This window comes from Drosophila pseudoobscura, chromosome X, assembly GCF_009870125.1.
Source record: "Drosophila pseudoobscura strain MV-25-SWS-2005 chromosome X, UCI_Dpse_MV25, whole genome shotgun sequence".
In the NCBI taxonomy this organism is placed as follows: domain Eukaryota; kingdom Metazoa; phylum Arthropoda; class Insecta; order Diptera; family Drosophilidae; genus Drosophila; species Drosophila pseudoobscura.
The window spans coordinates 8,403,861-8,417,644 of NC_046683.1; the positions used below are offsets into that span (position 1 = coordinate 8,403,861).

Sequence of the window (13,784 nt, forward strand, 5' to 3'; positions counted from 1 at the left end):
CTGCAAACTGAGGACCGGACACTGGGCCAGGCTCTGGCCTGAACTTAAAATGACGAATGACCACAAGACAAGAGAGCAGCAGAGTGAATCGGGATCAGAAGATGTGAACGGCCAGAATGGCAATAATACGATGCGAGTACGAAACGATAGTCTGGAAATGGCAAATGGCAAACGGCGATTCTCGGGAATTGAGATTGGGTTGAATTTTTATAATTGAGTTGAGCAGAATTTTTAATCTCTTCTTTTGTTCTCCTGGTACGATCCCCAAGGAGGCTATGGAGATGGAGCGCTGTACGCAGATAGGAAGGAAGTACGGAAGCAGATAAGTAAATGTGGATTGGTAAGGTTTTAATTTTGGAATCATTGGAGTACCTAGACTATCCCATAAGAAACAACGCTGAGATTATGTGAAGTATTCTTATATTTTTAATTCCTTCGGATAACTCTATCAATAGGTACTTGTAGTACTCTTTTATGGTCCCTGTATGTGCTATATGTACCTCTGTATATGCCACACAGCCTTGAGAAGCAATAGATGATGGATGGCAGCACTATATCATGAGCAAGTACAAGTACTGGGAGTATTTTCAAAGTTTTTGCAGTGTAATCGGTTGTAGTGGGTACGGTAAGGTCCGGCCGCCAACCATTTGCTTTTGGGTACAGTAAACTACCGGTATTGCTCTGAATTATTGACATCTGGTCCCATGCCACCAATCTCCCGACAGATTATGAGCACTTTGGGTGTTGTTGCCGCGGCTGCTGCTGCTGCTGCTGCTGTTGAGGCAACCTTCTATTACGACGAGTACACGGCAAAGGAATGTACGAGTGTATCTGTGTATCTGTGTAAGTATCTACCCATAATGCAAGTGCAGACAAGTTCAGCCCCAACTTTAGCCCCAGCCAAATGCAATTTCACTGTCTGACCATCGATCCCTTCTGTCCAAAGCCGCATGAGGTGCACTATACCAATATGGAAGTTTTAGTTGACGTCGTCGTTACTGCTGCCTGTGCCTGCTGCTGCCTGCTGCCATCGTCAATCGTTGGAGTTGGAGAAGGAGGCTGCCGCTGCCATCGTATCAAGAGCGTGTAGCAAAATTCGTGCCGTGACCGCCCCTTTCAATTCTGTATTATCAGATTAGCTCTTTTCATAAGCTATTTGTTGTTGCTGTGTTGAAGTTGCAGTTGAAGCTCCAGCTTGCTTTTTACTCCTGCCTCAGTAATGCTATTGACCGCTAGCATTAAGTTACGATCGAGAGCTGGCCTAGGCATAGGCATAGACATGGCCAAAGATGCTCTACGATGATGACACTGCTCTCCGGCTGCTGTCCAGAACACATTGGGGGCTGTTCAACAGAGCTGGGTTAACGTTCACTTCGTACCATACGACAGGTGCACTTAAAGAAACCCAAACAAAAAAAAACCAAAAAAAAAAAGAGAAACATAAAAGCAAATAAGAAAACAAATCGATGCCTGAAAAAGGTTATCCCATAAAAGAACAGACTCTCGTGATGTACGGAGATATTTCCGTCATAAGGTCAACTATCGGCTGTACAAATCAGTGGGGCAAATTGTAGTCGAAGCTGGAGCCATAAAGAAGCTCTCTGTCCACCAAAAATCATCGAAAATGGGCTTGTCGAAAGAGTGGAGGGTCATGGGTTCTTGCACACTGGCTGCAAATGTTTTCTAATTGATAAGAATTGAGAGTACAGTATGTGGAAGGTAACTCCATGAAAATATTAAATATTTCACACTTTTTTAACAGATTTGGGACTTGCATAGATGTCCATACTGTATTTCCTAATCAAAAACAAAAATCACTTTACTTTCTTGTCCTTTGAACATACTTTATTCTAAACGTTTTTTCAAATATATTTAAAGATAAATGTATATGTATGTATTATTAGGTCAAACTTAGGATCTATATATTTAATAGTTGTAAAAAAAAGAAGCATTAAATACTGTTTCACTGTGGCTCCAAATTGTGACTCTTTAAAAAGGCAATACTGTTGGACTGTAGTTCCTAATTGTTCCCGTATATTGTAAGTGGGATCTACTATACAGGGAAGTTGTTGTTTAGTCATTGATGTTTCTTCTGCTGCTGTTGCGTTCTACGCCAGGGGGAAAGCTTGAGAGTTGGTGTCAATCGAAGGCATTAATTGGGAATATGTTGTAGGATATTCTCCCTGGGTCTAACGCCACAAGCATTCAATGGGTTGTCGCATCCACTTGTCGGCATAAGTACTTGGATATTGCTCCTGCTGCAACTGATGATGTTGCTGTTGCTGTTGCAAGTAATAATTGTGTTGCCGCTGTTGTTGCTGTTGCTGCTGGTGATGTCGCTGGTAGTAATTGCTGTTACCAGGTCGATGATGATGATGATGCTGCTGCTGCTGCTGCTGATGGAAGTGCGATGATAGCGTCGTCTGCTGTCGATGCGCCTGCTGTGCCTGTGCCTGTGCCTGGGCCTGGGCCAGTGCCGCTGCTGCAGTTGCCGTTGCCTGATGGTAGTTCTGCATCATGATCGTATGATGCTGCTGCTGCTGGTGCTGCTGCCGTGCCGTGTCTGCAATGGGAAAGTAGGCGGCATGCGGCTTGAACATGGAGTGGGCATAGAGCTGCATCTGCTGCTGGTAGGGATGGGCCGCCTTGGAGCGTCCTAGTAGATGCTGGCCGGCTGAGGCTGTGTGGCTGCGTCGCAGGCGACCCGTAGTCTCGCCAATAGTCAGATCCTCGGCATAGGGATCCAGTGCCCAGTAGTGGCCCCGTCCGGGATCGTCCAGGGCACGCGGCACCCGCACAAAGCACGGATTCAGGCTGAGGTTGTGCCGGATGGAGTTCTGCCAGACGCTCTTGTGGTTCTGGTAGTAGGCAAAGCTGTCGGCTATCCACTTGCAGATCCCACTGAGGGTCAGTCGCTTCTCTGGGCTGCTGCGGATGGCCATCACGATGAGGGCGCTGTAGGTGAAGGCCGGCTTGCTGGCCTCCTTGTCACCGCCTATTGTGGGGCTGGTGGTGACACTGCCGCTGGACGAGTGCGAGTTCGAGTGGGTGTGGCTCTCATCGGAGGAGGCCTCCTCGGAGCTGTTGCACGAATGGCTGGGGCTGGACGGCTGGTGGCAGTATTCCTCGCCCTTCTCCGAGAGCAGCGAGCGGATGGAGAAGCTGGACTGGAACACTTGTGGGCTTGTGGTCGTATCCATTTCGATGTGTCACTTGTCAGGATCGTCGTTGAACTGTGAGAGATTCGGCTCGACTGTAGCCTATATATATCTATATATGCCGGCCCGAATCGCCATAGTTCGGGTCGAGGAAAAGCTGGGGGGATTACGGGTATATCCTGTGTGGCACAGATCTGCACAGATCTCCCCTTTAATCGCCATGCAGGGCGCAGATCAATGAAAGCCATGGGATTCATTCATTGATCCACAATCTCCTTCGTTTCGTGGATTAACATTCTGGCCTAGCGCTTTCTAAATTGGATTAATTCTACCTGCTCCTCATCGGCATCCTCATCCCAATCCCAATCCCATCCTACTCCCACCCGAACTCCCATCCTCTTTTGTGCCTGCCCAGATTTGCGCTGGCTCTCAATCCAGTTTCGTTAATCAACCCTCGCAAATATTTGTAAATTGTTCGCGCTTATACAACCCAATTACTCGGAGAAACATACAACGATCCGTGTTGAAATAAGAGAGCTCCTAGGATCCTAAGTCAATCATAAGCTAAGAATTTACAATTATAAAGATTATGGCATATTTTCAATTCGGAATGGAATTTCTATATAAAATATCTTGAAAGGGATTTGTTTAAGACACTTTGAGGAATGTACGTCACAGTTTTTGGATTGGAATTACAAATAACATTTCATTGGAATGATATTTAGTGAGATTTTATGATTTTTCACTAGCTACCACGTTGGGTTCCTGTACTTTGATATGATTCTATTCTTTGGCAGGTTATAGATGAGTCTTTCCGAGGAATATCGTATTACAATCACCCATAGATTCCTTAATTGTAACTACCATCGAATACATATAGAAATCGCATCTGTGATTGACAAATTCCCATTTACATGGTAGGGACTTACGTTTTCAGCTCGGGGGATATTCCCAAAATGATTATTTTGCATGTCTGCTGGGCGGTGTGTGGGTGGGTCTGAGAGGCTTGTGCCCATAACAATCTAAACTAACGCTGAATATCGAGAATGTTTATCAAGGCCTGAGGCCGGGGCTGGGGCCGGGGCTGGGGCTTGAGTCGTCTGGGGACTGGGGTTTTTCGGGTAGATACGAAAGTCTCCGTGGTCGCAGCAATATTTACGATGCGATTCAACGGTGGCGGTGGTAGACGTACTACGAGTAGACCCCGCTCTAACTAACAAATTAGTTGCAGTTGGCAGAAGTACATTATCAGTTTTTGACTGCCAACATTGCCACACCATGCCACGGCAGCCATACCCGTACCATGCCCCTGCCCCAGCCCCAGCACCAGACACAGTCACGCCCACCCCATAGGATTCAGTTTTGTTGCGACTGCATTTGCCCTGGGATCCTCCGCCCCACCCATCACCACATGTGTGTGTTTGTGTGTGTAGCCTCCCGTACATGCCTCCCGATATGCACATAGATACACCACGCTCCATATCTATCCATCCATCTATCCGTAACGTACGTGTACGTGTACGTGTGTGCCACCGACCGACCGACATTTACCTGCGCCGTAAGCCCAGGCCGTGGACTCCCTCCTGACTCTATGTACGAGAGCCATTTACATGCATCCATCCGTCCATCCATCCATGTGGAAGAACCTGCCACATCGGCACCCCATTGTGTACATGGATGGGTCTTTGCTGGCATCGACCTGCCTGCCACTGATGGGTGCACAAGCGATGGGTGGAACTACGAGTATCGTTGTTCCAAAAATACTACAAGCTTGTGATTCCAATTACTGGCAGCATTATGGGGCCAAATGTCCTCTAAACCGAGAGACTGATATTCCAATTAGCAGCCAAACAAATATCCTTCCACTAGCCACTAGCGCACTAAAGCTGCAGCTTTTCGAATATATTTGTATTAAAGACTATAAAATAGTTCCAGATATTGCATTAGGAACAAATTCCATTTAAATACTCGTTCCACAAAGTCTGTGTATTTTGTTGTTGGATTCTGGGACCAACTCAGCGACGAAGGATAGCCGAAGGGAGCCCCACGAAAGAGCACCACGAAAGAGCACCAGGAAAGAGCACCACGAATCCAAGGAAATACATATTATAAGAAGAAATCGTATTTGATCTAAACATATTTTATATTCAAATTAATTTATACTTGGATTAGTAAATATTTTCCAAAAATTAAATGAAATATATTGATTTTAATGCGTTTTATATTTCGATTAAATATGAGCCGTATAAATGCTATTTAATTTAACTATGTTCTCCTATAAAAAACCGAATATTTAATTAAAACATTGTTGTGTTTCTTAGTCATTTATCTCCGAGTGTTGTATGCTCTTTTGACACTTGAACGACTCTGAAACAAATGGCCAAAATCGGCTCTCGGGTTTGGGGAAATGAATAACCTTTCATGATTAAATGCAGTTGTTACAACACTGTCTGGGTACACTGACAGCGAATACTTTAACGGACAAGAGAGATATATTGCCGCGTGAGGAGGCATCAATAATTGTGACAATTTCTCACTCCCCATGAGATGCCCCCATGGAACCCCATGGAACTATGCGATTAATCAAATATTATATTGTAAAAGCTCTCAATATGACAAAAATGGAATTAATGATATACTTGAAAACCGATTCCGAAAAATCCTACCAAAAAAAAAAAAGTAACAAGGGAAGAAGAAGGCAAAAAGGCAAAAAGGAAAATGAAACCGAACGGAGTTGAAGCCTGAAAACAACAAATCATCAATTGACAAATCGATGCGCATCACTAAAAACTCATTATTACAATAACAGGACGCAGCAGCAGATCTTAGCCAGAAAAGACGGAGACGGAGGGCCCAGGAAAGGGCCAGCCAGTTGCCAGTTGGCAGTTTCTTTATGGAATTTTCTCCCCTCCTGTTGGCCAGGGCAATGGTAACACAGCATCAACATAACCATCATCATGTCTGTCCCTCCATCTGTCTGTCAGTCCATCTGTCCATCTGTCTGTCCGTCTGTCTGTCTGTCTGCTGGACTCACCCACCTCCATGCAGGGCATAAGGCATGAGGCATGAGGCATGAGGCAGTCAACGTTAACGCTGGGGTCTCAAAATCGTCGCATTCGTCATCGTCATATCAGCCGCTCATCTTGTAGTTGAGTGCGAGAACAGTGGTCATTATCTGTTCAGATTTTGTTGCCCTGTGTTGGACACAAAGGGCAGGCGGATACTCGGATACTTGGATACTACCTACTACATGGATATACCATATATATAAATGGGATCTATATATGTGTGGCTCTCTGTGCGACAACGGTGGAGAAACAATTTTGTAGTCCACTGCAATCATTGCCAGGATCAGGGCTCAGAGCGAAGAGTGGACTGTGGACTGTGGACTCTCGAGTAGTGTTGTGTAGAGTGAAGTGGAGTGCAGTGGTGTGTGGTGTGTGGTGTGGAGTGTGGAGTGGTGTGTGGAGAGGCAAACTTAAATCCACTTTGCCTCATTCGTAATTTACCAGGTTAATGGCAAAAGGAGGGAACCCAAAACCGAAACAAGCTAAAGGCGACAGCCCCGGTCCCAGTACCGTCCAAAACGATGGCGAAAAACGAACGAAAAAACAAAAAAAAAACAAAAAAAAAGAACGGCCAGGCGAAAAGAGGGAAGAGAAGAGGCTAACCAAACTAGACTGAACAATGGTTGGTCTCTAATCCATTCGATAAAAATGGCCCCAGCCTCGGACAGCTCATCTCAACTCATCTTAACTCGGTCTCCAGGTCCGTCCAGAGAATGTCCGAGTGCCGCCTGCCGCCTGCCTGTTTGGGCTGGACTGGACTGGACTGGACTGTTGGCCTGTCCATCCATCTATCCATCGAGGGAGCAGGCGACCAAGAGACACATACAGCAACCAGCAACCAGCAAGAGGTAGAGCCAACAGCCAAGAGCCACAGCCACAGCCAGTGTCAGAGTCGCAGTCGCAGTCGCAGTCCAAGTCAGAGCCACATATACATACATTATTCCAATTCTGATGGTCATCATCTTTATCATTAACTTTTTGCCATCGAAGATTATGCCCAGTCCGCAGTCCCCAGTCCCCAGTCGTGCCCTGTGCCCTGTCTGTGGTGTCCATGTGAGCGACAATGGCGCAGAGTGAATTAAAAATACAAAAATGAAAATAAATCATCATCAGAGACGCATGTCAAATTCATCTCTCGACTGCGTGTGTGTTGGATGGGGATGGCGGGATTGGGGGATTGAGGGATTGGGGGGGACACAGACTGTGAGACCCTGCCTGAGATTGAGATTGAGGCGAAGACGAGCCAGAGACGTCTCCCCGGCCATGGTTGTTGAACAATGTCATTGGAAATGTAACATGATGAAAATAATTAAGGCGCTTGCTCAGGGCCAGGGCCCAGGAATGTGACCCACGAGTGCGGTCCAAATGCGATTTACATATCGCCATTCTCGCGGCTAATCGGTGAAAAACACAACAGGGATGTATCGCACGATAATTCGATTACGATTGAAATGCAACGAGAAAAATGTGGGAGGGATATACCTGAAGGGAAGGTACTTTTCCTGCCGCTTAATCTTATGAGTATTTTTAGGGCACTAGCCCCCAAGAATTTCAGGAGATATTATTAAATACTCGTATTCGGTTCAACTTAAATCAGAGAAATATTTGATATTTACTAATCTTAGAAATACTTTTAGCTTTATTTATAAAAATATATGGATTGGGAAAATAAATTATTAGAAATTATTTTCTAAAAATATTGATTCTCAATTGGCAAATAATTTCATTAACTGATCTGAAAACCTATTAAAATAAGCAAAAATTTACTTTTTCGGTATTTTTCTTGCATTTTCTTATACTTTTTGGTATATTTTTCAGATTTTAATATGAAAACCTATCATAAAGGTTTGTTACAATAAAAGGTCTCAACTGTTTTCAACTATGTATGTGCTAAAATGTTTCTAAAATACTAAAGAAAGGAACTGCATTTAATTCCTGCATGAATCCACAGAAAAATAGTCTTTCAAGAATAAGAAAATGATTTGCTCCTTTAAGATAGATTTAATATAAGCCAATTCCTATGATACATATGTATTAACATACGACTAACCATTTACAACCCATGCATCGGAGAATTTCATCTTGAAGCTATTATCAGTCTTTAGTATTTTTACAGAATCATTTGAATTACGCGTGTACATCTCCAAAGATCAAGGCCCTTAAGACTTTAACAAAACTGTCAACTATATAGCATTTTAAATGCCAATAAACCAAGATGCAAGCAACATAATGTGGAATAATCCCCAAAGTCGAAGACCAGTCGGACCTGCGTCGAAATGTCTTGTTAAAAAGTGTCAAAGGAGGGCTATGTGGTAATTACCCAGCATCCAGCAGTAATCTTCGTCTGCTTCAGTGCCGAAGTGTGAAAAGAAATCGGCTTAGAGACGCGTCTCAGTAGCCAAAGAATCAGATACCCCGAGACACGCAATTGGGTACAGACGGACAATGGGCCCCCAGGCCTGGACATGTAATCAATCAAAATTAGATGTGACTTAGGGCAGGGCAGTAGTGCATATTGTGACAAAAACGCTGGAGAAGTGGCAAACCGAATCGAAGCCATCGCAGAGGTCACAAAAGCCACAGTCCAGAGCCAGAGCCAAAGCCAGACACACAGACAGAGTCAGAGTCAGAGACAGAGCCAGAGACAGAGCCCCATATTCAAACTCGAATTAAGACACCACACGCAGACACCAGATACTCGTCCGAATGCGCCCCGTGGGGATGCGTTGACAAACCGTGGGGACCGGCGGACCGGCGGACCGGCGGACCGACGCGTTATGGAAGAGTTGTTGTCCCGAGTCATAACAGAGTCATTGCCGAAATCGCCCTGGATTCGGTGGGTACTCGCACTCGCTGGCAGTACTGCAGTGGGTTAGGCCCTGGCTCAGGCTTCATCCGTCTACCTGGTTATCCCAGATGCAGATAAAGCCCAGACCAGACCAGGCCTCTGCCAAACCGGCAATCAGTGGGCTTTAATAACAAGCTGGATCCAGGACCGACAGCAATTCCCATTCCCACAATCTGGCTGAGTGCAGGGTTTCGGTCTCTGAGGCGTGGATCGTGCCAGGCATTCAACATTATTGTCCATCGATCTTGACGCTCTGCATCTCTACTTATCAGCCATACAATCGCAAGGCTTATGTGAGAGGCAAATATGTCAACCAAAGGGTTTCCAGAAAAGTTTATTCCTATTTGAAACCGTAAAGAATCCTACTCATTTTTCAATAATAAAATATACGAAACGATCTTTGAGATGTTCTACTTTTAAAAGGGTCCTCAATCGCGTCTTTCTAGAAGTGCTTCAATATATTGCCTATCTATATATCGTAATCATATATCGAGAGAATACATATAGAAGTAAAGTCTATCGATGTTTGGTGGTGGAAACCGATCCTAACCGATCTGTCACCATGATGGCAAGAAGAGCGATACGAGTACTCATATCTTTCGCTGTCGGAGGGGAGGGATCCCTCAATGGAATGACCTTGCGTAATAGCAGGTAGCCAAAGTAGAGGTGGCCATCAGAGACAATCAGAGGCACCACCGAATGACACAACAGAGAGAAAGAGAGAGAGGGAGAGAGAGAGAGAGGATCGTTAAAGTAAAAAGGATGGAAAGGCACAGAAAGAAAAAAGAGTAAGTTCTCAGGTAACCAATGGATTGGTTCAAGTTAGTGATTGCAGAGTTTAATAGCCGCATTATTACAGCCAAACAGAGCCATGCAAAAACCATAAAAACTGAAACTCCTCGAAAAAAAAAACACACACACACACACACCAAACCCACAAGCAGGCACGGCAAGAAAGCTACCAAAGCAAAGATCCCCAGCAAAACACAGAAAGCCACACAATATCCAGCGATATCCAGCAATATCCAGGCACCGTTCAAGTTCCAGTTATGCCCATAGTAAGTGCGCCTGCGCCCCGCCAGCAGCAAGCAGCCAGCAGCTCCATCAGGAGCCGAGCATAAAGAGGCTGTGGATGTGGCTGGGGATGTGGCTGTGGCTGGGGATGAGGAGGCCCCTCCAACATTAATGCTCTCCAAGTTAATGAATATTGTGTTTCATAGCCTGCCGCAGAAGGCTGAAAGTCGTCTTTTACAGCTTCCGACTGGAATCCGTTTTGCCCACTGAAAATAAACCGATAGAGTCCCAACTTTTTCGCCGCTTCAAAAGATGGAAGCTTGAAGCTTGAAGCTGAAGCTGAAGCTTTGGCAACGGTTTGGGTTTGCCAGCAAATGGATCGTCTGCGTCTGCGTCGCCAGGGAAGGTCGTGCACGCCATCAACAGATCACCACGACACACTTACGCCGCTGTAGCGCCGTCCATGCCATACCATACCATACCATAGCATACCCTCCGTGTGCATCCTCAGCCGCAGATAGACAGAACCACACCGATCCAACGATCCACCGATCCACCGAACCACCGATCCACCAGGCAGAGTGAGCAAGTGTAGGCGTAATTGTTTTATGTTCGCTCGCTTCGCTACGCAAACTGTTTTTTGAGGCCCCGTCTCTGTGGACTGGGACTCCGAGTGGGTCTTGGTCTGGGTCTGGGACTCGGTCTGAAGCTGAAGCTGAGGTTTTGGCTCTGCCTGTGCGGATGGTTATGTTATGGAGATGGAGATGGTTTCGGGAAAAAAGCAACAACGACTCCAAACAAATATTACCAGAGTACGAGTACCAGTGCAATATCAAACGCTGACTGAAACTGCGGCTCATGTCATGGCTATGGCTGTGCGCTTCATCGTTCCAGAAGCAACATGCCTTTTAAATTGGCCGACTGCCCCGCCTACCACAGCCCACCAGCCTACCATCCTACCATCCTACCAACCTTTCAGTCATTCAGCCTCCATGCTGCTGCTGCTGCTGCTTATGGCTGCACTTGACTCTAAACTCCGCTTCCATCTGCCATCTCTGCCTAGGCTGGCAATGAGCGCATTTTCAATTTTATGCTAATTAGTTTGGATTTGCTTGGGAATGGCGTTGGAGGAGGAGCTGCAGCTGGAGCTGGAGTTGGAGCTGGAGTTGGCACAGGAGCACTGGAACAGTGGTGCGCCGTTTGCCAGGGGTCTGGGGTCTTGGGTCTGGGGTCTTGGCTCTGGAGGTGTTGGCCAAGGTGCGACTGCCTGCAGTTGCCTGCAGTGGTAGTTGGGGCTAAACGCCTTCCAGCCATAATACAGCCAAATTAATGAATGATTGCACCCGTTAATAGCTCAAATCGAAAGGAATCAGATCTCGGTTTGAATCGAATCAGATCGGATTAGAGTTCAAAGACAAGTTGTCAAAGCACTCAACAAACAGCTTTGGAAAGCTATACATGACCACTTTTCGGCTTAAGATATTGCCTATTATATAACATAAACATTTTTGTGGGAACCATTGAGCCGTTCCAGCAGTTTCAGCCTAGAACAGACCCTAAAACAGACGAGAGAAACCCAAAGTAATATCTATAATAAACAAATATAAGAAAGTGATATTAAACCCCAAAGAGTTAATGGTCGTGGCATTATATTATATATTTTCTAATATGCTAAAATTAAAAGAAAATTTTGGATCATCTATGGCTTAAAAAACTTCCGAATCTGCTGGGAATAATACCAGTAAAGTACTATTGTAGTATGGTATTCTATATACTATACATATGTATCTCCTCATAGATCACAAAAAAAGACATTTTGGAACATAGAAATTATACTGCTGATAAGAACACAACTTATAATGGGCAATTTGCCAATTGAATCGTGTTTGGATATTTGTTGAACACTTAATGTTTTAGTTTTATTATATTAAAGATTCGTTATGGCTTTTTCTGTAAGAGAAATCTATATTCTTTAAATTTCCTTTTAAAGACACCTAAAAAATACTCCAGAAATAATGTACAAAATAAAACACCGCTATTGATTAGTATTTTCTCTAATATATTATTAATTATAATAATGATATTTGCAATACCGGAGATTCATTGTCCCCCAGTTCTCTTCCAATGTTTGTGTCCTAAGGAATCGAATATCCTTAGTAATTCCACGTAATCCTGTGGCGAAGAAATTCAATCATATCCTTGAGTGCCAGCGATTAAATGGGAATTAGTTGATTTTTTCAGAATGTTCTCAAATTTGTTTTATTTTAAACTACATTTTTAAGATATCAAGATAGTAATGATAGTAATAGTAATATGATGGTATATGATAGTGATATAGTATATGATAGTAATATCTCAATATCATTAAAGATAAGCCCCTCCAAGAACTGAACTCCCTCCCTACTAATCGAATACTTACAAAACTTACCAAGGTATTTGTAAGGATATTTAAAAAATGGAAAACGCTGAAGAATATTTCAATTAAATGATCGAAAGAGAGATCGAAAAAAAGAGCTCTAAGAGATTTGAAGGGATTCGATAGACGCGAAAACCAAATATGCAGGAAGAAATGTATGACAGGAGGCAGGTCGAATATGGCTAGATAGAAATATATGGAAATATGTAGGAATATATATGGAAAGGCTGGAATGTAATGGATACTACACACAGTAGCTGGTAGCTTCTGTTTTTCTGTCCCTGGGCACGTATTCCTGTGGGATGGGAGATGATGCTGGGATGAGACCTTGGCATTGGGCCGCAGAACGGCAATAACATCAATTTCCTGTTAATGTCCATATTGTGCCTCTCGATACACGGGGGTACAGGGCAACAACAACAACAACAACAGCAACGGCAAAGGCAAAAATTTAATTGAACTCAATGCAAATTATGGTGAAGAGAATTTTCCCACAGATTGCCAAAGGTTTTAACGATACTTTTTCTCTCGCATCTTATGGACGTAATGAGCCTTAAAGTCAAACGTAGACCTGACAGCTACCAATGGCTTAAACGTAGCACAGAAGCTCTGCAACTAACCACAAATCACAATAACACCACACCACATCACATCATACCACAGCATGGGCTTGGACCTCAACCTGAGCCCGAGTCTGAGCCTGAGCCTGAGCCTGGGCCTCGACCTAACTGAGAATATGGGAAGAGTCGAGGCAACGCATAATCATTATCACTCAAATTGGGGGCCCCTCTCAATTGGTCGGCCGGCATACGATACGATGCGATATGTATGCATACATCCCCACAGATCCCCCCAGACGATGATGCCACGCCAGACCAAGACCAAGACCAATTATGTGGCGAAAGCCAAAGCCAATGCCAAACCCAAACCCAAAACTGAAAACTGAAAACTCAAAGCCAAAACCCAAAGCCAAAGCCAAAGCCGAAGCCAAAAGTCGAGACCAAACTCCTGACTTCTGAAATGATCAGGCGTATGCATATGAGCCCAGACCCAGGTCCAGGCCCAGGCTCAGGCCCAGGCCCGAACCTGAACCAGAGAGAGCCTTGATGGGATGCGCCGGCACTTAAACGGTCTACTAGCATGAAATGGGCTGGTCCCGAGCCATCTCCCCATCGAAATCCCAATTCGAGTACCGTAACTTAAGCCCCTGAATTAAGTCGCAGTCAAAGCCAACGCCAAAGCCAAAGCCACAAAGCCCAGAGTACGTACATTTTTCAGCT

At 44.7% G+C, this 13,784-nt stretch overlaps 1 protein-coding gene across 1 annotated transcript; it reads right to left on the reverse strand.

Annotated features, from left to right (window-relative positions):
- Positions 1-1,879: 1,879 nt before the first annotated feature.
- fd19B (forkhead domain 19B) lies at positions 1,880-3,268 on the reverse strand. The gene has a single exon (XM_033383131.1). It carries the CDS (start codon positions 3,198-3,200, stop codon positions 2,190-2,192), a length of 1,011 nt encoding a protein of 336 aa, XP_033239022.1. The 5' UTR covers positions 3,201-3,268; the 3' UTR covers positions 1,880-2,189.
- Between the last annotated feature and the right edge of the window lie 10,516 nt (positions 3,269-13,784).